At 45.7% G+C, this 25,507-nt stretch overlaps 2 protein-coding genes across 9 annotated transcripts in view; one reads left to right on the forward strand and one right to left on the reverse strand.

Annotated features, from left to right (window-relative positions):
• The window catches only part of SMYD4 (SET and MYND domain containing 4), a 48,273-nt gene extending 40,267 nt beyond the window's left edge, over positions 1 to 8,006 (reverse strand). For 3 of the 8 annotated variants that reach the window (XR_002724894.1, XM_023184497.1, XM_023184498.2), the window contains exons 1-2: positions 6,237 to 6,267; positions 6,007 to 6,152 (exon numbers count right to left, since the gene is read on the reverse strand). Coding sequence is in view for 6 of the 8 variants with exons in the window: in XM_023184497.1 (XP_023040265.1) it covers positions 6,007 to 6,152 (146 nt within the window). In the remaining 2 variants the exon portion in view is untranslated. Of the gene's footprint in view, positions 1 to 6,006; positions 6,153 to 6,236; positions 6,268 to 6,372; positions 6,431 to 7,147 lie in introns of those variants that run through there. The other 5 variants (XM_023184495.2, XM_023184493.2, XM_023184496.3 and 2 more) reach the window with 5 other exon arrangements.
• A 429-nt stretch (positions 8,007 to 8,435) lies between these two features.
• RPA1 (replication protein A1) overlaps positions 8,436 to 25,507 on the forward strand; it is a 63,549-nt gene continuing 46,477 nt past the window's right edge. The window contains exons 1-4 of the mRNA XM_026449621.1: positions 8,436 to 8,591; positions 21,159 to 21,209; positions 22,261 to 22,339; positions 22,921 to 23,029. Of these exons, the coding sequence (XP_026305406.1) occupies positions 8,559 to 8,591; positions 21,159 to 21,209; positions 22,261 to 22,339; positions 22,921 to 23,029 (272 nt within the window). The 5' untranslated portion in view covers positions 8,436 to 8,558. The remainder of the gene's footprint in view (positions 8,592 to 21,158; positions 21,210 to 22,260; positions 22,340 to 22,920; positions 23,030 to 25,507) is intronic.

The raw sequence follows: 25,507 nt of genomic DNA on the forward strand, positions 1-25,507 counted from the left end.
AATCATGCTAATATTGGCCAGTGAGAACCTCTTCAGACCGGTTCCTATGTTATTTTTGTTTTTGATCCAGGGTCTTGCTCTGTTGTCCAGGCTGGAGGACAGTGGTACCATCATAGCTCGCTACAGCTGCGGCATCCTGGGCTCAGGCAATTTTCCCACCTCAGCCTCCCAAGTAGCTATGACTACAGGCATGTGACACCACGCCCAGCTAACTTTAAATTTTTTTGTGGAGACACAGCCTCATTATGTTGCACAGGCTGGTCTCAAACTCCTGGGCTCCAGCAATCCTCTTGCCTAAGCCTCCCAAAGTGTTGCGATTACACGTGTGAGTGGTGTCACCATACCTGGCCTAGGCTCTTTTTTATAGAACTCTATTCGTCTTCGAGCACTTCCTTGTTTTCCGACACAAGTTATTCCAATTGAATCAGTACAAAATAAAAACAAACAAGAAGGCTGTGAGTGTGGATAGTGAAGCTATGAAGAATTTCCTACCACACTCTAGGAGATTATTAATTGCAGGAGTGGAGAGGTAGGGGTGGACAGCAGGGGATCTTCGGTCTCAAAAGATTTTCAATAGATGAAAGGCATCTCTTGTGGGAAAACATTTCTCAAAGAATGTCCATTGGCAAGAAAGAAAAGTGTCTGCTTGGCTTTAGACTTTAAAGGGCCAATTCCTATTTTTACCTAACAGGCATGCATGTGGAGATCAGAAGTTTAAATCTTTTTTGGTTACTTTAGATTGTGATTGAACAGACTTACAAACTTACAAAGCTATTTGAGCGAACTTGTTTTTAAGGAGAGAGGGCTCGGTATGAATTAGTGAGAGACATCCAGAGTAAACAAAAATGGAGGTGATTTATTAACCCCAGAGGAAACGAGAGCAGTACAATAAAGGTAATGTAATTCAAAGCATCCTTTGCGGTTCATGGGAGCAATTTACACAGAGGTAAGAATGTATGCACTGAATGTTGGTTCAATCAATTTAACATTCTACTGGTTATATTATTAAAAGTTATCATGAGGGAATGAGGGAAAAACAAAGTATAGGCCGGGCGTGGTGGCTCACGCCTGTCATTCCAGCACTTTGGGAGGCCGAGACGGGTGGATCATCTGACGTCAGGAGTTTGAGACCAGCCTGACCAACATGGAGAAATCCCGTCTCTACTAAAAATACAAAATTAGCCGGGCGTGGTGGCACGTGCCTGTAATCCCAGCTACTTGGGAGGTGGAGGCAGGAGAACTGCTTCAACTAGAGAGGCGGGGGTTGCTGTGAGCCAGGATGGTGCTATTGCGCTCCAGGCTGGGCAACAAGAGCTAAACTCCATCTCAAAAAAACAAAAACAAAAAACAAAGTATATGCCTGTGAGTTGGGGATAAGAGAGCAAAATTACATCTAAAATTACACAAACTCAAGAAAGAGCAGTGTTTGCACTGTTTAGAAAGAATAAATTAAGTGTCAGAAGGCTGAGCACAGCGGCACCCCTGTAATTCCAGCACTTTGGGAGACCAAGGCAGGCAGATCACCTGAGGTTGGGAGTTTGAGACCAGCCTGGTCAACATAGTGAAACCCCATCTTTACTAAAAATACAAAAATTAGCTGGGCGTAGTAGTGCGTGCCTGTAATCCCAGCTACTCGGGAGGCTGAGGCAAGAGAATCACTTGAACCTGGGAGGCGGATGTTGCAGTGAACTGAGATCGCGCCACTGCACTCCAGCCTGGGTGACAGAGTGAGACTCTGACTCAAAATAAAGAAATAAATAAATAAATGAAAAATTCAAATGCCAGAAGAAACAGTTAAAATAATTTAAAGTAGCTGTCTCTGGGTAATAAAAATCAGGAATGGGGAAGAGTGGACAGGGAGTTGCTGTTTTTCGTGGTAAGTTTTGAAGCACTATTTGATTTCTTTTTTTTTTTGAGATGGAGTCTGGCTCTGTCGCCCAGGCTGGAGTACAGTGTCGCGATCTCAGCTCACTGCAAGCTCCGCCTCCCGGGTTCACGCCATTCTCCTGCCTCAGCCTCCAGAGTAGCTGGGACTACAGCACCCGCCACCTCACCTGGCTAATGTTTTGTATTTTTAGTAGAGACGGGGTTTCACTGTGTTAGCCAGGATGGTCTCCATCTCCTGACGTGGGCGTGGTGGGCATGATCCACCCACCTCGGCCTCCCAAAGTGCTGGGATTACAGGCGTAAGCCACCATGCCCAGCCTATTTGATTTCTTAAAGTATGTATACATATTATTCTGATAAAAAATTAAACTAAGGAAGGAAGATACTTTCACTAAGGCATCCAGTCTACACAGTTTTACAGGATTTTTCTACTAGCCTTTAAGAACCACATAATTCCTACATTATATAAACGATTTCAGAGCATAGAAAAAGGCAAGAAGCTCTCCAAATTCATTCTGAGGCTACCATAACCCACCATGGTATCAGCTGGGATTACAGGTGCCCGCCACCATGCCCAGCTAATTTTTTGTATTTTTAGTAGAGACAGAGTTTCACCACGTTGCCCAGGCTGGTCTTGAACTCCTGACCTCAGGTGATCCACCTGCCTTGGGCTCCCAACGTGCTGGGATTACAGGTGTGAGCCACGGCACCCGGCGAGATGATTTTAAAACTCTTATTTTTTATTTACACCACCAATCACCAATTAGAAAATGTAATTGGGGGGAAAGGCTCATTCACAATAACAACAAAAACCTTACAATGAGGATAAGCTGAACATGAAATGTGTAAGACTTATATAAAGAAAATTATAAAACTTTACTTAACGACGTAAAAGAAGCCTTAAATAAATGGGAAGACATACCCTTGGATTAGGAAATTTGATACTGTCAAGATGTCAGGTTTCCTTAAATGAATCTATAAATCCAACACATTCTCAATCAAAAACCCACAACATTTTTTATAGAACTTGAGAAGTTGGCTGGGTGCGGTGGCTCACGCCTGTAATACCATCCTGGCTAACGTGGTGAAATCCTGTCTCTACTAAAAATACAAAAAATTAGCCAGGCATGGTGGCAGACGCCTGTAGTCCCAGCTACTCGGGAGGCTGAGGCAGGAGAAAGGCGTGAACCCAAGAGGCGGAGCTTGCAGTGCGCTGAGATCGCGCCACTCTAGCCTGGGCGACAGAGCAAGACTCCATCTCAAAAAAAAAAAAAAAAAAAAAAAAAAAGGAACGTAATATGCCAATTTTAAAGTTCACATGGGGGAAATGCATACAAAATACCCAAGATATTCTTTTTTTTTTGAGACGGAGTCTCACTCTGTCACCCAGGCTGGAGTGCAGTGGCACTATTTTCTTTTCTTTTTTTTTTTTTTGAGACAGAGTCTCGCTCTGTCACCCAGACTAGAGTGCAGCGGCACGATCTCTGCTCACTCCAAGCTCTGCCTTCCGGGTTCACGCCATTCTCCCGCCTCAGCCTCCCCAGAAGCTGGGACTACAGGTGCCCGCCACCACGCCCGACTAATTTTTTGTATTTTTAGTAGAGACGGGGTTTCACTGTGTTAGCCAGGATGGTCTCGATCTCCTGACCTTGTGATCCACCCACCTCAGCCTCCCAAAGTGCTGGGATTACAGGCGTGAGCCACCATGCCCGGCCAACAAAGAATATTTTTATAAACTCCCAAGTAGTTGGAATTACAGGCATATTTCACCTTGTCTGGCTTGATTTTTATACAGCCATATCTGTCATTTTCCTTTTTTTTTTTTTTGAGAAATAGCCTTGCTCTGTCACCCGGGCTGGAGTGCAGTGGCACGATCATGGCTCACTGCAGCCTTGACCTCCCCGGTTCAAGTGATCCTCCCACCTCAGCCTCCTGAGTAGCTGGGATGACAGGCACATGCCACCATGCTTGGCTAATTTTAAAATTTTTACAGCGATGGAATCTCACCATGTTGCCAGGCCCCTGGGCTCAAGCAGTCCTCCCACCTCTGACTCCCAAAGTGGTAGGTTTCCAGGCATGAGCCACCACAGCCAACTTCATCTTCTTTTATAGCTTCTGGGTTATATGCCTTGCTTAGGATGGTTTACTCCACCATCCCAAGCAAGGCAGGAGGATCGCTTGAGCCCAGGAGCTTGAGGTCCGCCTGAACAACATACTGAGACTTTGTCTCTAAAGTAAATTTAAATAAAATCCAAAAATTTAAAATCTATATACATAATTTATATAGAATGTAAATGTACAAAATTTACATTGTAAATAAGGTAGAAAAGATAAGCAGATTGGGAATAATGTATATAGCAAATAATAACTTACATAGCAAAGAATTACACAGCTAGATTTATGAAGATCTCCTACAAATGAACAAGAGAAAGAAAGACAACCCACTAGAAAATGGGCAAGGGACACAAATAGGCTAGAAATAAAAATGTACTGGGGAGCCGGGTGCGGTGGCTCACGCCTGTAATCCCAGCACTTTTGGAGGCCAAGGCGGGCCGATCCTCTGAGGCCAGGAGTTAGAGACTAGCCTACCCAACATGGCGAAACCCCGTCTCTATTAAAAATACAAAATTAGCCGGGTGTGGTGGCATGTGCCTGCAATCCCAGCTACTCCAGAGGCTGAGGCAGAATTGCTTGAACCTGGGAGGCGGACGTTGCAGTGAGCCAAGACTGCCCCACTGCACTCCAACCTGGGCAACAAGAGCAAAATTCTATCTAAGAAAAAAAAAGAAAAGAAAAGAAGAATAACAAAAGAAGTATAACCCTAATTGTACCGAGTATCTGAACTGGCAAGGCTCAAAACTGAACTCACTATTTCATTCAATTAATATCTGGGCACCTACTAAGTGCCAGGCACTGTGCCAGTTCCTGGCACAAAGATGTCAACCTTGAACTTGAAAGGTGTGCGTTTGTGGATCTGCAAATATATAAGGTTCTGCTTTATATGTCATATTAAGCACTAATAAGAGCCAGTCACTAAACTAAGAACTTTATATACATTACCAAACTATCATTCAATTAATGTTCACTGAGCACTTATTTTTTGACACTGCACTATTTTTGTCTACAGAAAGACAAACAGGCCGGGCACAGTGGCTCATGCCTGTAATCCCAGCACTTTGGGAAGCTGAGGTGGGCGGACCATTTGAGGACAGGAGTTCAAGACCGGCCTGGCCAACATGGTGAAACCCCATCTCTGCTAAAAATACAAAAATATGAGCTGGATGTGGAGGCATGTGCCTGCAATCCCAGCTATTTGGGAGGCTGAGGCATGAGAATCGCTTGAACCCAGGAGGCGGAGGTTGCAGTGAGCTGAGATCGCGCCACTGCACTCCAGCCTGGGTGACAGAGCGAGACCCTGTCTCGAAAAAAAAAAAAGAAACACAAACAAATACAAACACGGTCCCTTCCCTCATGAAGTTCACAATCTAGTGGCGAATGCAGCCGTTAGTCAAAAGAGCACACACACATATATAAAGGAAAATCACACAGCGTTGTAAATGTACAGAGTAAAGATGGCCCAGCTGAGGCTCAGGGAGAGCTCTCCTGAGGAAAGATCTGGCTAACCCTGTGGGATGACAGGAGTGAATTAGTTCACAGCACATGCTGGGATAGAAAGGAACCACAAAAAGCACCTCAGGCATTTTCCATCAAAAAGAGGTATTACAGGGGGGAGGGGGGAGGGTTGGCATTAAGAGATATACCTAATGTAAATGATGAGTTAATGGGTGCAGCACACCAACATGGCACATGGATACATATGTAACAAACCTGCACATTGTGCACATGTACCCTAGAAGTTAAAGTATAATAAAAAAAATTAAAAAAAAAAAAAGAGGTATTACTGGGCCAGGCATGATGGCTCACACCTGTACTCCCAGCACCTTGGGAGGCCAAGGTGGGAGGATTGCTTGAGCCCAGAAATTTGAGACCAGCCTGGGCAACATAACAAGACTCGATCTCTATCTAAGAGAGAGAGAGAGAGAGATTACTTCAGAGCAAACGACACAACAGAACATTTTTCAGATCACAATTCCCTTGTTAAAGCTTCCATGTACTTACTGAAGAAGTGAAGAGCAATGAAGAAAGATATCGCTCAAGGTCTCTGCTGTAGAAATTGTGACCTGAATGGACTTTGGGAGTGAAGCCCACTTTTGAAGCAGGTATGATTTCCACTCATCCACAGGCAGAGCCATGCTGCTTTCCATCTATAAAATGAGTAAGAAAATAGGAATCTTACAAATGCACAATTTTAGAAAATCAAGAGTTTGGCCCCATGCAGTGGCTCACACCTGTAATCCCAGCACTTTGGGAGGCCGAGGTGGGTGGATCATGAGGTCAGGAGATTGAGACCATCCTGGCTAATACAGTGAAACCCCGTCTCTACTAAAAATACAAAAAAAATTAGCCAGGTGTGGTGGCACACACCTGTAGTCTCAGCTACTCGGGAGGCTGAGGCAAGAGAATTGCTTGAACTGGGGAGGCCGAAGTTGCAGTGAGCTGCGATCATGCCATTGTACTCCAGCCTGGGCAACAGAGGGAGACTCTGTCAAAAAAAAAAAAAAAAAAAAAGAAAATCAAGATTTCATTCAAGGAAGCCTAAAGCAATAAAATCAATTCTTGTGGTCTTTTCCTCTAGTTTATATGCTAAGGAAAGATCTATATTCTCTCACAGCAATTCACTCAACATCCTTCCATTCAGAAATATTTACTGAAAGACTACTTTGTCACAGGCACCACACGGGTGATGGTTTTACTAAGAAGAAGCAGACTAAATAGCTATCATCCGTGTCCTCTTAGTCTTTTTTTTGTGCATGAGACAGAGTCTTGCTCTAGTACCCCAGGCTGGAGTGCAGTGGCACGATCTTAGCTCACTGCACCCTCTGCCTCCCAGGTTCAAGCAATTCTGCTGCCTCAGCCTCCGAGTAGCTGGGACTACACATGTGCACCACTACTCTTGGCTAATTCTTGTAGTTTTAGCAGAGACGGGGTTTCACCATGTTGACCAGGTTGGTCTCGAACTCCTGACCTCAGGTGATTCGCCAGCCTCGGCCTCCCAAAGCGCTGGGATTACAAGTGTGAGCCACCACGCCCGGCCTGATCCCCCTAGTTTCTCAAGTCTGAAACGTGAGACACTTTTCCAGATTTTTCTTTCTCACCCACCCCAGTAACTATTCAATTAACAGGTATTTCTCTCTCTTACATAGTTCAGCGTTCTCTTTCAACCCCCAGGTCATTCCTTCGGTTTAAGTCCTCACCATCTCGTCTGGCATTCTTCCTAGAGTGTCATAATTAGTGTCCATGCCATTGGCACCACTCCCCACTTTCAATCCAGCCTCCAACACTGAGACAGAAGCCAGTGCTCTGCCTTAAATTCACCAACGCTACTCCAAGCCCAGGACAAAACCGTCCTTACTTGACTCTTGGCTGATTTTCTAATTCTCAGGTCTCACTTGTTCCTCTGCAGCCTTGCATACTGAACTACTCATTACGATCCCCGGCTTGCCAGGCTATTTCATCTCACCAATGTTTTGGCATAGGCTATTCGTGCTTTCCGGACCAACCCTACTCTGGCTTATGGATTCCACCTGGAAAATTCCCACAGGTTCGTTCTTCGACTCGGTTCAAACGGCACCTCCTCTGAGAAGGCTTCCCTGATTTCCAACACTCTTGGGGCCTGTACCACGTCTACCTGGAGCTGGGGCTACTTACGGCATAAAGTACCCCCACGCACTGTCCTCTTCTCCAAGGACAGGGACCAGGTCTGATTCCCCTTCGGAGACCCCCCCCCAACAGTGCCAAGCTCAGGGTTTGGCCCCGGTCTAGAAGTCAGCCCCGCGTTGCTGGAGGAACCGGGTCACTTCTGCGACTCGATTTAGCAGCTGAGGTCTCAGGGAACAGCTTTAACCTCCTCTGGGCTACCAACCTGTGCACTCGCCGGAAACCGAGGCGAGAAAGCCTCGTGAGCCCACTCAGAGGCGCCCGGAACTGGGCCGTGGACTCCCTCCCAGCGCCCGAGCAGCTCCCGGCGCGCCCCTCGGCGCCCCGCCCCGCGCCCGTGCACCCCCTCCCAGCGCCCGGCTCGCCCCTCGGTGCCCCGCCTCGCGCCCGTGCACTCCCTCCCAGCGCCCGAGCAGCTCCCGGCGCGCCCCTCGGCGCCCCGCCCCGCGCCCGTGCACTCCCTCCCAGCGCCCGAGCAGCTCCCGGCTCGCCCCTCGGCGTCCCGCCCCGCGCCCGTGCACTCCCTCCACGCGCCCGTACACTCCCTCCCAGCGCCCTAGCAGCTCCCGGCGCGCCCCTCGGCGCCCCGCCCCGCGCCCGTGCACTCTCTCCGCGCGCCCGCGCAGCTCCTGGCGCGCCCCTCGGCGCCCCGCCCCGCGCCCCACGTCCCGCGCTATGCCTCCCTGGGGCCCGCGAGCTGGTCACGTGCGCCGCGCCTCGGCCAATGTGGCGGCTGCGCAGAGCCCGGGCCCGCCCCTGGGCCGCGCGCACGTCGGGGGCGGGAGCGGCGCACGCAACTCCTCGGGCCAATAACTGCGCAGCAAAAACGCGGGACCCCGGTGGGGAAACTCCAGCTGTCGAGGGGTTCGCGCGGGAGTCGGGGCGGCGGAGCCATGGTCTGCCAACTGAGCGAGGGGGCCATTGCGGTGAGGAGGTGCCGGGGGCCGGTCCGGCCGTCCGGGATGGCTGCAGCTCCGAGCCTCGCGGAGTGGAGAGGGGGAGGGGAGCCTGGGGCGACGGGGGATGAACGCCAGGGGAGGAGAAGGCGGGGGGCGGTGGGGACCCGCCGAGCGCCCGTCTAGTGTCATCACCCCCTCCTCAAAGCATTCTTCCGATCGTCTTTGAAACATGCCCACGTTTTTCCTACTTAAGAACAAAGTAAATAAACGGTTGCCTTTCTCTCGATCTTTCACCTGCGGCCACTTTGTGTTTCTTCTCCTTTCCTCCCCGGCAGCCAAACTTCTTGTCTGGTTTCAGCCACTTCCTTTCCTCGCCTCTCATCAACTCTTTAACCCACTCCAGTCATCCCCTTGATCGCTGTAGAAAACCCCGGCTGAAGGGACCAGTGGCCTCCAAGTAGCTAAATCCAGCCCTTTTTCGTTTTCAGCTTACCTGAGTTCTCAGCAGCGTTTGCGTTTGAGCCCTGCTTCTGCTCACACCCTCTTCCTTGGGTTTTAGTGGCTCAGCTTGGCGGGTCTATCCCCGTCTTATTTGCAGGCCCCTCTTTGTAAATTTTTGTTGACTCAAGGCTCCCTCTAGGCCCTCTTGACTCCCAAAGGCAATTTCTTTTCTTTCTTTTTTTTTTTTTCTCCAGCCTGGGCGACACTCAATGTGTCGCCCAGGCTGGAGTGCAGTGGTACGGTCTCGGCTCACTGCAACCTCCGTCTCCCCGGTTCAAGCGATTCTCGTGCCTCAGTCTCCCGAGTAGCTGGGACTACATGTGTGCGCCACCGTACTCGGCTACTTTTTTGTGTTTTTGTTAGAGACAGGGTTTCATCATGTTGGCCGGGCTGATCTCGAACTCCAGACCTCCATTGTGTCGCCCGCCTCGGCCTCCCAAAATGCTGGGATTACAGGTGTGAACCACCGCTCCCAGCCCCAAGGCAATTTCATTGCCATTTATTAATATATGTCAGTTGCTCACAAATTTCTTTGTACTGAGCCACCTTTAACTCTAAAAGACAAACTTCTATAATCTATCTGCTTGCTTATTCCATGCTTCAGAGGCTTTCAAGTTCAATATACATATCCCAAAGCAAATTTGTTATCTTTCTAAGTCTGGGCCTCTTGATCCCTATCTCCACGAATGGTACCATTATCTGTTCAATTCAGTGCTAACCAGAGGTTGAGAAATCATTCCTCCTACATTGTCCATCACCTGGGCATCCAGTCCCTCACCAAGCGAAGTATATTGTACCTCCACGTAGATCTATCAAGCCCACCAACTTCTTTCCATCCGTACTGGCACTATCTTTTTTTTTTTTTTTTGCCTGGGCTGTTCACTTTCACTCAGCATACGTTCCTGCCACCATTCCCATCCACAGCATACTCTCAGCCTACTCTCCAGTGACCCCCATATTTTTCTTTTAATTTAGATTTCTGGTATTTTCCATACTCCTACCTTCTACCATGGGGCATTTGAACTTTTTCTTTTTTTTTATATATTTTTTTGTATTTTTTGGTAGAGACGGGGTTTCACCGTGTTAGCCAGGATGGTCTCGATCTCCTGACCTCGTGATCCTCCCGCCTTGGCCTCCCAAAGTGCTGGGATTACAGGCGTGAGCCACCGCGTCCGGCCCTGAACATTCTTTTCCCTCTGCCCACTACCTGGGTGGTTCTTCACTCTTCCCCATGCTGGCAAACACCATCTTTATATCTCAGCTCATTTGTGACTTCCCTTACTAGGCTAAATCCCTTTGAGATCTCAATTCCTGTTCATTCACTTATTGATTTATTTGTTTTTTCTTTTTGAGCTGGAGTCTCACTCTGTTGCCCAGGCTAGAATGCAGTGGCATGATCTTGGTTACTGCAACCTCCGCCTCCTGGGTTCAGGCAGTTCTCCTGCCTCAGTCTCCCAGGTAGCTGGGATTACAGGAGCCTACCATGATACCTGGCTAATTTTTGTATTTTTAGTAGAGATGGGGTTTTACCACGTTGGCCAGGCTGGTCTTGAACTCCTGACTTCAAGCAATCCACCTGCTTCAGCCTCTCGAAGTGCTGAGATTATAGGCGCGAGCCACTGTGCACAACCTCATTCACTTATTAGATGCATGACTTAAGGCAAGATACTAAACTGTTTCTTTTATGTAAAATGAGGGCAGTAATATCTATTGCATAAGGTTAGTAGGAGGATGGAGTGAGTTATTAAATTTAAACTGCTTAGCACACTGATACATAGAAAATGCTCAGTATTTTTGTTACCTATTAATAATTACAGGGCCGGGCGCGGTGGCTCAAGCCTGTAATCCCAGCACTTTGGGAGGCCGAGACGGGCGGATCACGAGGTCAGGAGATTGAGACCATCCTGGCTAACACTGTGAAACCCCATCTCTACTAAAAAATACAAAAAAAACTAGCCAGGCGAGGTGGTGGGCGCCTGTAATCCCAGCTACTCCGGAGGCTGAGGCAGGAGAATGGCGTAAACCCGGGAGGCGGAGTTTGCAGTGAGCTGAGATCCGGCCACTGCACTCCAGCCTGGGGACAGAGCGAGACTCCGTCTCAAAAAAAAAAAAAAAAAAAAAAATTACAGATACAGTTTTATGTTTGTTGTTTGAGTAATCAGTTTATTTTTAAAATTTTTAAATTAGTATTATGTTTGTTTCTTTGTTTGTTTGTTTGTTTTGAGACAGAGTCTTGCTCTGTTGCCCAGGCTGGAGTGCAGTAGTACATTCTTGGCTCGCTGCAACCTCCGCCTCCCGGGTTCAAGCGATTTTCCTGTCTTAGCCTCCCTAGTAGCTGGGATTACGGGTGCCCACCACCACACCCTGCTAATTTTTGTATTTTCAGTAGAGACAGGGTTTCACCGTGTAGGCCAGGCTGGTCTCAAACTCCTGGGCTCAAGAGATCCGGCCACCTTGGCCTCCCAGTATGCTGGGATCACAGGCTTGAGCCTGGCCTAATCAGTTAACTTTCTGTAAATTCCACGAGGCCTGCAATCATGTCTGTTATTTTACTCTGCGTCGTATCCCCCCAATACCTGGAGAAGTGCTGGCAAGTTTTAGGTGCTGAATAAATGCTTGCTAGTTGCATGAATAAGTGAGGCATTGGGAAGAAAGGGACAGGTGAATGGGGAAGAAAGGCAGCTTGGGGGAAAACCAGAAATGGAAAGAACTGTTGCTGGACTCAAGTGAATATTTAAATAAATTAGGAATGTGTGAATGCTGAAACCTGGGAAGTGATTTTAAATTGTAGCCTTCATTTACTTTATAGCTGCTGCCTTGTGTCTTTAAGACAAATTAAGAATGTTTCTAGGCCGGGCGCAGTGGCTCACGCCTGTAATCCCAACACTTTAGGAGGCCAAGGCAGATGGATCACTGGAGGTTAGGAGTTCAAGACCAGCCTCGCTAACGTGGAGAAACCCTCATCTACTAAAAATACAAAAATTAGCTGGGTGTGGTGGCGTGTGCCTGTAATCCCTGTTACTTGGGAGCCTGAGGCAAAATAATCACAAAACCCACAAGGCAGTGAGCTGAGATTGCACCACTGCATTCCAGACTGGGCGAAAGAGTCTCAACAAAAATAAAGAATGATCATGGAGATATTTAAATAATTTGATAAGTTCTTTTTTTATTTTTTATTATTTTTTAGAAATGGGGTCTCACTCTGTTGCCCATGCTAGTCCGAAACTCCCGGGCTTAAGCGATCCTCCCACCTCAGTTTACCAAAGTGCTGGGATTACAGGTGTGAGCCACTGCACCCGGCCACGTTAGATTTTGTATTCAAAATTTTATAAACCTATTTCCAGTGTAGGTGAAGGATTTTGTTCATCAATGAAAAATGAAAGTTTCACATGTGTTTGTGGTGATGGAGTGAGTTGGAGAACCTTCGCTGATTTTTATTATCAGCTAAAGCAAGTACCATTTTCGTTCAAAAGACGCAGGCCACAAAGGGTATGAACATACCACACAAATAGTGGAGGCATTTGGGCAAGAGCCACACGATAAAATAAGAGATGATGGATGGAACGCTTGTGGTAAACAGAATACATAGCATTTGTATGTTAATTAATTATATTATAGAATGAAAGGGGAAGGGAAGTAATGTTTTTGACTATTTCTAATACGACAGATGCTTTAATAGCCAGTATTTAAGTAACCCTATAAGATAGCTATTGTTTATATTCCCATTTTACAGAGGAAGGAAGTACAGAGAGGTCAAATAATGTGTCCATGGGGTGAAGATTTGAACACATGTGCCTTTTTAATTTAATTTTATTTTTTTTGAGATGGAGTCTCGCTCTGTCGCCCAGGCAGGAGTGCAGTGGCGGGATCTCGGCTCAATGCAAGCTCCGCCTCCCAGGTTCACTCCATTCTCCTGCCTCAGCCTCCTGAGTAGCTAGGACTACAGGCGCCCGCCACCATGCCCAGCTAATTTTTTGTATTTTTAGTAGATACGGGGTTTCACCGTGTTAGCCAGGATGGTCTCGATCTCCTGACCTCGTGATCCACCTGCCTCGGCCTCCCAAAGTGCTGGGATTACAGGCATGAGCCACCTCGCCTGGCCGAACACATGTGCCCTTGATTATTACATTTTGTTGCTTTGTATACTTACTAGGGATTTTCTTTTTTTTTTTTTTTTTTTGAGACGGAGTCTGTCTCTGTCACCTGGGCTGGAGTGCAGTGGCCGGATCTCAGCTCACTGCAAGCTCCGCCTCCCGGGTTCAGGCCATTCTCCTGCCTCAGCCTCCCGAGTAGCTGGGACTACAGGCGTCCGCCACCTCCCCTGGCTAGTTTTTTGTATTTTTTAGTAGAGACGGGATGTCACCGTGTTAGCCAGGATGATCTTTATCTCCTGACCTCGTGATCTGCCCGTCTCGGCCTCCCAAAGTGCTGGGATTACAGGCTTGAGCCACCGCGCCCGGCCTTTTTTTTTTTTTAAACAGGGTCTCACTCTGTTGCCCAGGCTAGAGTGCCGAGGCGCGATCTCGGCTCGTGGCAACCTCCACCTCCTGGGTTCAAGCGATTCTTTTGCCTCAGCCTCCCAATTACAGATGTGTGCCACCATGCCCAGCTAATTTTTGTGTTTTTAGTAGAGACAAGGTTTCGTCATGTTGGTCAGGCTGGTCTTGAACTCCTGGCTTCGAGTGATATGCCCGTCTTGGCCTGGATTACAGACTTGAGCCATTGCATCTGGCCGTAATTTTTTTTTTAAATGACAGTCTCGTTTTTTGTCTCTCAGGCTGGAGTGCAGTGGCATGATCATACCTCACTGCAACCTCCAACTCCTGGGCTCAAGTGATCCTCCCACCCCAACCTCTCGAGTAGCTGGGACTACAGGTGCATGCCACCGTGCCCAGCTAATTTTTTTTTTTTTTTTTTTGAGACGGGGTCTTGCTCTGTCGCCCAGGCTGGAGTGCAGTGGCCGAATCTCAGCTCACTGCAAGCTCCGCCTCCCGGGTTTACGCCATTCTTCTGCCTCAGCCTCCCGAGTAGCTGGGACTACAGGCGCCCGCCACCTCGCCCGGCTAGTTTTTTGTATTTTTTAGTAGAGACGGGGTTTCACCGTGTTAGCTAGGATGGTCTTGATCTCCTGACCTTGTGATCCGCCCGTCTCGGCCTCCCACAGTGCTGGGATTACAGGCTTGAGCCACCGCACCCGGCCTTAATTTTTTTTTTTAAATCTTGTGTAGAGATGGGGGTTTCACCATCTTCCCTAAGCTGGTCTTGAACTCTTGGCCTCCAAACAGTTCTCCTGCCTTGCCTCCCAAGTCTTTGGGATTGTAGGCATGGCCACTGTGCCTGGCCTTGTCCCTTAAAGCGAGTTACCCATTTGTAAACAGCTGATTTCTTTGGAGCATTGTCCCCATATACTTTTCTTTCATAAAGCATTGGTTATTTCATCCTTCTTCCACCCAAGCTTCACCTTGTATTTGGTGTTCATTGTTGCTTCAATTTTAGCAGAATTCATGTTGCTCTGATGGGGCTCTGTTCAAATTGATGTCTTATCCTTCTTAGTGACTCACGCTAGATCTTGTTCAGACATGTTATAACAAGTTAGTATGAGTTTATTTCAGTGCAAAAAATTTTTGAAATGCATGGATAGTTTTTTCATAATGCACATTTTTCATGTACTTTTTCAATTCCTCTCTTTTTTTTTTTTTTTTTTTGAGACGGAGTCTCGCTTTGTCGCCCAGGCTGGAGTGCAGTGGCCAGATCTCTGCTCACTACAAGCTCTGCCTCCTGGGTTCACGCCATTCTCCTGCCTCAGCCTCCCGAGTAGCTGGGACTACAGGCGCCCGCCACCTCGCCCGGCTAGTTTTTTGTATTTTTTTTAGTAGAGACGGGGTTTCACTGGGTTAGCCAGGATGGTCTCGATCTCCTGACCTCGTGATCCGCCCGTCTCGGCCTCCCAAAGTGCTGGGATTACAGGCGTGAGCCACCGCGCCCGGCCTTCAATTCCTCTCATATATGCATGTGGTTTTAAAATCAAATGGAACAGAAAAGTGTTTGTGGCTGGGTATGGTGGCTCACATGTGTTCATGTCACTTGGGGAGGCTAAGGCAGGAGGATCTCTTGAGGCCAAGAAGGAGTTTGATACCAGGCTGGGCAGCATAGCAAGATCCTGTCTCTATTTCATTTATAAAGAAGAAAGAGGTGTTTAATGTAATTACTGACCTTCTGCCCTACTTTGTCCACTTCTATTCCCCAGAAATAACTGCATTTTAGAAAAATCACTGTCATTGACATTTCACTTACATATAATAAATAATAAATTGCACCTTTTTTTTTTTTTTAGACAGAGTCTCCTGTTGCCCAGGCTGGAGTGTAGTGGTGCAATGTCAGCTCACTGCAACTTCTGCCTCCCAGGTTCAAGTAATTCTCATGCCTCAGCCTCCTTAATAGCTGGGGTTACAAGTGCACACCACCTCGCCCGTCTAGTTTTTGTACTTTTAGTAGAGACAGGGTTTTGCCATGTTGGCCAGGCTGGGCACATGATCTGCCCGCCTTGGCCTCCCGAAGTGCTGGGATTTACAGGCATGAGCCACCACGCCCAGCCAAATCGCACCTATTTTAAGTGTACAGCTTGATGAACTTTGACAAATGTACGCACCCCTGTAACCGCATTGCCCCAGTGGAGATACAGAATAGTTCCATCAGTGCACCCCTCCTCCTGCTCCTTCCCTCTGTAGGTTAGTTCCCTCCTTGTCTCTGTAGGTTAGTTTTGACTTTACTAAGACTTCATATAAATGGAATCAAATGATATCTACTCTTTTGTGTCTGGCTTCTTTCAGCAATTTTTTTGTGTTTTTCCAGAGGTAAGGTCTTTGTCATCCAGGCTGGAGTACAGTGACACAGTCATGGCTCACTCCAGCCTTGACTTCCTGAACTCAAGAGATCCTCGCACCTCAGCCTCCTGAGTAGCTGGGACTACAGGTGCATGCCACCACTCTTGGCTAATTAAAAAAAAAAAAAATTTTTTTTTTTTTTGAGACTCAGTCTCGCTCTGTTGCCAGTCTGGAGTGCAGTGGCATGACTTCAGCTCACTGCAACCTCTGCCTCCTGGGTCAGCCTCCCGAGCAGCTATGCCTGGCGAATTTTTGTATTTTTAGTAGAGATGGGGTTTCACCATATTGTTCAGGATGGTCTCGATCTCTTGACCTCGTGATCCACCCACCTCGGCCTCCCAGAGTGCTGGGATTACAGGCGTGAGCCACTGCACCCGTCCTAAAAGTGTTTTTTGTAGAGATGAGGTTTTGGTGTGTTGTCCAGGATGATCTTGAACTCCTGGGGTCAAGTGATCCTCCCACCTTGGCCTCCCGAAGTGTTGGGATTACAGGCATAAGCCACCACTCTGGACCAAAATGGTTTTTGAGATTTATCCATGTTAATTCAGTAGTTTGTACTTTTGTATTGCTCAGTAGTATTCCATTGTGTGACTATAACAAAATTTGTTTATTATTGCACGTTTGGGTTATTTTCATCTTTTGACTTAAATGAAGATGTTATGACCATTTAAGTACAAATCTTTTTGTGGAAATAGGTTTTCATTTCTCTGGGATAAATATCTAGGCACGTCATTGCTGGGTCATAGGTAACTGTTTAAAAGAAATTGCCAGACTTTTCCAGTGTGATTATGAGAATTCTAGTTGCTCCATGTCCTTGCCAGTCACCAGTCTTTGATCTTGGGTATTCTAGTGAAAGTAAAAAGGTATCTCACCGTGGTTTTAATTTGTATTTCTCTGGCGACTGAGCATCTTTTCATGGGCTTACTGGCCATTTGTATATGTTCACAAAAGAAGTGTCTGTTCACGTCTTTTGTTCACCTAAAAATTGGGTTTTGTGCTTATTAAAGAGTTGTAAAAATTCTTTATTCTTGATAGGTCTTTTGTTGAATATAAATATTACATATATTTTCTCCCAATCTGTGACTTGCTTTTTCTTTTTTGAAATTTTGTTTTTTTGAAGTGCGCTTTTAAATTTTGATGAAGTCCACGTTATCAGGTTGTGGTTTTTTGTCTGTTTTTGTTTTGTTTTTTGCAGACTTGTATTTGTGTGTCCTAAGAAATCTTTGCTAGGCCGGTTGTGGTGGCTCATGCCTGTAATCCCAGCACTTTGAGAGGCCGAGGCGGGCAGATCATCTGAGGTCGGGAGTTCGAGACCAGCCTGGCCAACATGGAGAACTCTTGTCTCTACTAAAAATACAAAATTAGCGGGGCGTGGTGGTGGGTGCCTGTAATCCCAGCTACTCGGGAGGCTGAGTCAGGAGAATGGCTTCAACCCAGGAGGTGGAGGTTGCGGTGAGCCAGGATTGCGCCATTGCACTTCAGCCTGGGCAACAAGAGGGAAACTCAGTCTCAAAAAAAAAAAAAAAAGAGAAATCTTTGCCTACCCCAGCCAAGGTCACAAATCTTTTATACTGTGTTTTCTTCCAGAAGTTTTATAGTTTTAGCCTTGCCTTATGGTCTGTGATGCATTTCAAGTTTACTATTTTATCTATGATATATAGATCTTTTTCTTAATATAGATATTCAGTTGTTCCAGCCCTGTTTATTGAAAAGACTATCCTGTTAGATTGGGTGACTTAGTCACTTTAGATAAAATCAATGGACTATATATGTGTATATCTCTATTTCTGGAATGTCTGTTCTGCAATTGATTTCTATGTTGGTACTTATGTCAATACCACATTGTCATAAAAATTGCAGATTTATAGTAAATCTTGAAATTTGGCATTGTAAATTCTCCAGCTTCATTTCTTTCTTTTCTTTTTCTTTTTTTTTTTTTTTTTTTTTTTGAGGCAGTGTCTCACTCTCTCACCCAGGCTGGAGTGCAGTGGCGCAATCTCAGCTCATTGCAACCTCCACCTCTCGGGTTCAAGCAGTTCTCCTACTTCAGCCTCCTGAATAGCTGGGATTACAGTCGCCTGCCACCACACCCAGCTAATTTTGGTATTTTTGTTAGAGATGGGATTTCACTATGCTGACCAGGCTAGTCTCGAACTCCCAACCTCATGTGATCCGCCTACCTTGGCCTCCCAAAATGCTAGGACTACAGGCCTGAGCCACTGTGCCTGGCCTCGAGCTTCATTTCTTATTTTTATTTTTATTTTATTTTTTTGAGGCAGGTTCTCACTCAGTCACCCAGGCTGGAGTGCAGTGACATACATGATCATAGTTTACTGCAGCTTTATCTCCCTGGCTCAAGTGATCCTTCCACCTCACCCTCCAAGTAGCTGGGACCACTACGCCCAGCTAATTGTTTTTTGTTGTTGTTGTTGTTTTTTCTTTGAGACAGGGCTTTACTCTGTCACTCAGGCTAGAGTACAGTGGTGCCATCTCACCTTACTGTAGCCTCTTCTTCCCAGATGCAAGCAATCCTCCTGCCTCAGCCTCTCGAGTAGCTGGGACTGCAGGCGTGTGCCACCACACCTAGCTACTTTTTGTATTTTTTGTAGAGACGGGGTTTCGCCATGTTGGCCAGGCTGGTCTCAAACTCCTGACCTCGTGATCCGCCCGCCTCAGCCTCCCACAGTGCTGGGATTACAGGTGTGAGCCACCGTGCCCGGCCCCACCTGGCTAACTTTTTATAGAGATGGGTCTCCTTATGTTGCCCAGGCTGGTCTCGAACTCCTGGGCTCAAGTGATCCTCCTGCTTCCGTCTCCGAAAGTGCTGAGATTATAAGCATGAGCCTTGTTGGTAGTTTTCAGTGTGCAGTTCTTACATATGTGCTGTTAAATATATCCCTAAATAGTTTACTTTTGAGGCCCGGCGTGGTGTCTCATGCCTGTAATCCCGGCATTTTGGGAGGCTGAGGTGGGCAGATCACCAGAGGTCAGGAGTTCGAGACCAGCCTGACCAACATGGTGAACCCCATCTCTACAAAAATACAAAAATTAGCTGAGTGTGGTGGTGCACGCCTGTAACCCCAGCTACTCGGGAGGCTGCAGCAGGAGAACTGCTTGAACCCAGGTGTTAGAGGTTGCAGTGAGCTGAGATTGCGCCACTGGACTCTAGCAAGACAGAGCGAGACTATCTCAAAAAATAAATTTTTTTTTGATGGTGTCTAAGTGGCATTTTTGAAAATTTCATTCTTCAGTTTTTATTGCTAGTATATTGAAATACGCGTGATTTTTCCACACCCGCCTTGTGTCCTGCAAACTTGCTAAATCAACTTACTAGTTTTTATAGATACCTTAGGATTTTCTATGTGAAGGATCATGTTGTCTACAAATAAAGGAGGTTTTATTTGTTCCTTTTTAATATTTTTATTTTTTATTTGGAGAGGGAGCCTCACTCTGTTGCCAAGGCTGGAGTGCAGTGGCGCGATCTCAGCTCCCTCCAACCTCTGCCTCCTGAATTCAAGCGATTCTCCTGTCTCAGCCTCCCCAGCAGCTGGGATTACAGGCATGCGCCATCACACCCAGCTAATTTTTTAAATTTTTGGAAGAATCAGTGTTTCACCATGTTGGCCAGGCTGGTCTCGAGCTCTTGACCTCAAGAGATCTGCCCGCCTTGGCCTCCCAAAGTGGTGGGATTACAAGCATGAGCCACCGCACCCGGCCAGTTCCTTTTTAATCTTTCTGCCCTTTTTTTCCTTGCCTTATTGCGTTAGTTAGAACCTCTAATACCACATTGAATAAAGATGTTAAGAGGTATATCCTTGCCTTATTCCCGATCTTAGTAGCCTGTTATTGTCTTTTACTGTTAAGTGTGATGGTAACCATAGGTTTTTTTTTGTAGAGGTCAGCTATCAGTTTAAGCATTACTTCTATGCCTAGTTTGCCAAGACTTTATAATGAATAAGTGTTGCCTTTTCTGTATCTGTTCAGTTGATAATGATTTTTCTCTATTGTGTGAATGTGACAAATGACATTGATTTTTCAGTTGTTGAATAAACCTTGCCTTCCTTGAATAAATCACACTTGGTCATGACATATTATCCATTTTATATAGTGCTGGATTTGATTTGATATTATTTTGTTGAAGTTTTTTTTTTTTTTTTTAGACAGAGTCTCACTGTGTTGCCTAGGCTGGTCTTGAAGTCTTAGCTCAAAACAGTCCTCCCACCTTGGCCTCCCAAAGTGCTAGGATTATAGGCGTGAACTACTGCATGGGGTGGTCTTTGTTTTTTTTTTTTCCTGTCGTGGTAAACCTAACATCATAAAATGACTTGGAAAGAAAGTCTTGTCTTTTCTATTTTCTGAAATAATTTATGCAAGTTTTTGTTTGTTCTTAAATGTTAGAATTCACCAGTAAAGCCATCTGGACCTAGAGTGTTCTCTTTTGGAATATTTAGAACTATAAATTCAATTTCTTTAATAGATACAGAGCTACATAGATTTTCTTTTGTATCAGTTTTGATAATTTGTATTTTTCGAGAGGTTTATCCAGTTTATCTTGGTTGTTTAATAAAGTTGTTCCTAACATTCCCTTATTATCTCTTTAATATATATAGAATTTATTTATCTAATTCCCTGTTAATGAGTACTAGAGGGAAATGACTGTGCTGTTATGAATAACGAATACATACGTGATACCGGTGTTAGAGATGTACTGTGTTTCCTTGTTGTAAAACACGTGTCTCCCTCTTACCATTTTTTTTTTTTGAGACGGAGTCTCGCTCTGTCACCCAGGCTGGAGTGCTGTGGCCGGATCTCAGCTCACCGCCTCCCGGGTTCACGCCATTCTTCTGCCTCAGCCTCCCGGGTAGCTGGGACTACAGGCGCCGCCACGTTGCCCGGCTAGTTTTTTGTAGTTTTTACTAGAGACGGGGTTTCACTATGTTAGCCAGGATGGTCTCAATCTCCTGACCTCGTGATCCACTCGTCTCGGCCTCCCAAAGTGCTGGGATTACAGGCTTGAGCCACCGCGCCTGGCCCCTCTTACCATTTTATGATTTGTCCAGAGGGATAAACTAGACGTTTCAGCTGACAGGCTCTGAGTAGGCTCTTTGAACAATCTTATGTGTATATTCCAAATACGAACCATAAAAACATGTCATTTTTTGCTTGCTTTGAGTGCATATCTCACACAAACCTGTGTTTACTCCCTCAGGCCATCATGCAGCAGGGGGAGACGTCCATGAAGCCCATCCTCCAAGTCATCGTAAGGACCTGTGTGTGTTCCTTGTCAACTTCATTACAGTCAGCTAATCATAAATTACGGTCCGATGAAGGACAGACAGATTTGTCCACTATCGGAAATTCCCCACCTTGTCACAAAAAAATAGGCCAGTCTACATTGTACCCCTGAAAGGAGCCAGGCTTTTTGAAAATATTACTACGTGAGCTGCTAAGTTCTACTGTCTTTGGAGGTTCAGATTGAAGGCTTTGTCTGTCTTCCTCCTCACCGTTGCTAGATGACTGTGGTGCCCCTTGCCTTTCTGCCCTTGGGTTTGTCTCATTCTCATCAGCCTTTTACATGACTTCCAGAAATACATCTAATATGAACTTGTCACCTTAACGTTCTTCAGTTAACACATCATTTATTTAAGGGGTTCTCGAACTTCAGTGGGAGTTTCGAAAAATAGAAGCAGAATGCGGGCTTACGCCTGCAAGTTTTCAGTCCGCCGGTCTGGTGGGTCTCTGCTGCGCCGCACTGGCTGTGGGTCAGTGTGGCCTCTGTGTGCAGATTTCACTTCCTTTGGAAACCTGCCTCTGCTGTCTCTCATGTGGGGATAAAGGTCTCGGCTCTGCGACCTGATCATGGGCACGTGTCACTTAGGTCTCTGTGCCTCCATCTCCACCCCAGTTGTTAGCCCCTTCAGGACAAGGATACTTTTTGTTCGTTTTGTATTTTTAGCACATTTGCTACACAGCACCTTGTGTATATTGGGTGCCTCATTATTTATGTATTTATTTATTTATTTATATTGGTAATTGATTTTCAGCCAGATTTGAGTCAGGAGTGAGAACTCAAGAGTACAGGCAGCTCGTTTTACTTCCCTCTCTATTGTGTTTAATAATGTCAGTGGAGAGGTTAGTGGGAAAATCATCAAATCCAATTTTCTTTTACTTGGATTTAGGTGTCAAGAGAATGGGCAAACAGTTCAGTTTGTGTTGAACTAATGGCAAACTCACTCTCCTGCCAGTTCGGTTTACTTATCCCTGGGGACGGGGCAGACAACCTGGCTAATAAATCAAGTTTTCTATCCTAGAACATCCGTCCCATTACTACGGGGAATAGTCCGCCGCGTTATCGACTGCTTATGAGTGATGGATTGAACACTCTGTCCTGTGAGTATGGCGTATCCATCTAGAAATGTGTGAATATTTAAATAATAGAAGCACACCCAGCCCTTTGGTTGCCATAATTTGGGGGCATTCATGAAGTCCATACTTGCTTGGCTGTGTACTTCATTCAGACGGAATTACAGCTGTCAGCATTCTAACGATAGACTAGAAGTAGTGGAAAGCTGCCACTTGGCTTAATTAATTTTCTCTAACTGGTGTTCTGTGTTTTCTCTGATTAATTTCCCTAAGGATGATGTTGACATCAGTGAGCGTGATGGGTTAGCTGCCCTATACTTTCCTGTTTGGGGGTTTTATTTCTGTGTCGGAAGCTATGAAGGGGAGAAAGGAGAGAATTTTTAAATGATTTTGACCACTTTAACAAATTCACACATTTAAGAGGAGCAGCAAATGTTTAACAGCAAAATATACAGTTTTTCACTGTGTAGAGTCTGACTAGTTTTCATTTCAGGGACATATTTAAGGCATTTTTCTTTGCTAGCACAGGTATGATTCTATGATTCTGCTAGCACAGATTCTTAAGACTGCAGGATTTTGGAGGCTAAAGAAATCTCTGTGCTTTTCAGCTTTCATGTTGGCAACACAGTTGAACCCCCTTGTGGAGCAAGAACGACTGTCCAGCAACTGTGTTTGCCAGATTCACCGATTTATCGTGAACACTCTGAAAGACGGAAGGTATGTGGTGTGGTTTTCTCCTGTCTTACTGTATTGTAGAATGGGAACGAATTTAAGAACAAAAAAGGCAATAGTGAGTTTTCAGCTAAGAATTTAACAGCTATTCAGTTAAGAACTCAGGTAGCTAACACATGGCACCCAAGGAAGAGAAACATGGAAACAAGTCGGAAATTTCAGAGCAGAAGATTAAAGTAGAATGCAGAAATCTTGTTATTTCTAATTTCTTCAGAAGCAGCGCTTTTAGGATTTCCCCCAAAAGTATCTTATCTTTTTTGTTTGTTTTTGGTAGAAACTGGGTTTTGCCATGTTGCCCAGGCTGGTCTCGAACTCCTGAACTTAGGCAATCTGCCCACCTCAGCCTCCCAAAGTGCTGGGATTACGGGTACGAGCCACCTCACCCGGCCTCAAAAGTATCTTTTAATGAAAAGAGGTCCCTTATTTTACAGCAGAAAACAATAATTACTTTGTAATGCTGCTTTTGTGTGTATATGCGTGCAATCTTGAATCTTTTATATTAAATACTGTATTTAGCCAATACAGAATATGTTGAACCATGTGTGGTGGCTCATGCCTGTAATCCCAGCACTTTGGGGGGCTAAGGTGAGAGTGTTGCTTGAGGTCAGGAGTTTGAGACCAGCCTGGGTGACATAGCCAGACCCTGTCTCTACAAAAAGAAAAAAAAAAAAAAAGTTACATAAATTAGCGAGGTGTGGTGGCACATGCTACAGTGCTAGCTACATGGGAGGCTGAAGTGGGAGGATTCCCTAACCCCGGGAGTTTGAGACGGCAGTGAGCTGGGATTGCATCACTGTACTCCAGCCTGGGCAACACAGCAAGAGACTATCTCTAAAAAAAAAAATTTTTAAAAAGAATGTGTTGTACACCGACAAGTTGCTGCATGCTGGAGATACAATGATGAATAGAACTGTTATTCTCATTGCTAAAAAATGACTTACTTTAGGCAAGGTGCAGTGGCTCACACCTGTCGTCCCAACACTTTGGGAGACCAGGTAGGGAGGATCACTTGAGCCCAGGAGTTTGTGACCAGCCCGGACAATATGGTGAGACCTTGTCTCTGAAAAAAAATAAAAGTGAGCTGGGCGTAGTGGCAGGTGCCTGTGGTCCCAGCTACTCGGAAGGCTGAGGAGAGAGAATGGCCTGAACCCTGGGCAGTAGAGTAAGATCCTATCTCAAAAATGTCCAAAATAACCACCACCACCACCACCAAAATAAAAAACGATCAACAATACTAAAAGGTTTAAGTAATTAGTTTTTAAAAATTTGGTTACACTGGTTTTGGGACTGCTAATTTTCTCCAGCTGTTCTTTTTTCCTAACTCTTTAGGTTGGTTTGATTTCGCTCAAGAACTTTTTTCTGGACGGGCTCTTTAATGCCATATTCCCCATTATCAGCCTGTTGGCCTTTCTACTGGATGACAACTTGCCTGACTGTCTATTAGGTTCTGTGACTTTACCCTCAGAATTTTGTCTTCTGGCATTGAGTGTTGATCTGGAGAAGTCTTAAGGGCAGCCTGGTTTGATTTCTTCCCTTGTAGAAAACTTTGCTTTTTTTTTTCTTGAGGCCTCACTCTGGTTGCCCAGGCAGGAGTGCAGTGGCACCATCAGGGCTCATTGCAGCCTTGACCTCCCAGGTTCAGGTGATTCTCCCACCTCAGCCTCCCAAGTAGCTGGGACTACAGGCACTCAGCACCGTGGCCAGCTAGTAAGCTTTGCTTTTTCTACCTGTATTCCTGAAGATTTTTTTTCTTTATATCTCAACTTCAGTACTTAACCAGGCTATGCCTCAATGTCAGTTGCACAGATTCTTTTTTTTTCTGGTATGTGATATGCTCGTTCAGTCCGCAGATTCAGTTCTTTTCAAGGAAGTTTTTCTGTGTGTTATTCCTTAATGTTGTTTTCTATTTCATTTACTGAGCTCTAGTTTTTACATATGTTGTAGATAACTTTGACCTCCATATAGGTCTTTAGTTTAACCTTTTTTCTAATGGATGCATTGGCTTGCCTCAAGGTTTTCCAACATAATAGTACAGTTTTTAGCCTTCTCTTTTCTGCTCCTCCATCTTTATAAATTATGAGATGTATGATAGTATTGATTTTGTTCTGTTTTTTCTTAGCTGTTCAAGCTCCCTTTTCTTCTTCATCTCCTGTTTTAGCTCATCGTTTGGCTCTTCATTGGTCGAATGTGTACAGTCGTACTTATTTTGCAGATCGCTTTGGAGGAGTGCTTGCTCCTTTTCTTGGCTCGCACTTTCTTCTAGAGTGGGTTCTTTAATCGTCTCTGCCTCCCCGTTCCTTTCACTCGGACGCATTGTTGTGTGTTGTGTGGTTGCTTTGTCATCCCTTTTTATTTTGTTCATGCTTCATGTGGACAGTCCCGTCCCGACTTGGCATTTGCTCTGACATAGTCTAGGCGAGGTACACGTTGCCAGCCTTCACACGTGGGACCTTTTGTCTTCCA

Source organism: Piliocolobus tephrosceles, chromosome 16 (assembly GCF_002776525.5).
Source record: "Piliocolobus tephrosceles isolate RC106 chromosome 16, ASM277652v3, whole genome shotgun sequence".
NCBI lineage: Eukaryota > Metazoa > Chordata > Mammalia > Primates > Cercopithecidae > Piliocolobus > Piliocolobus tephrosceles.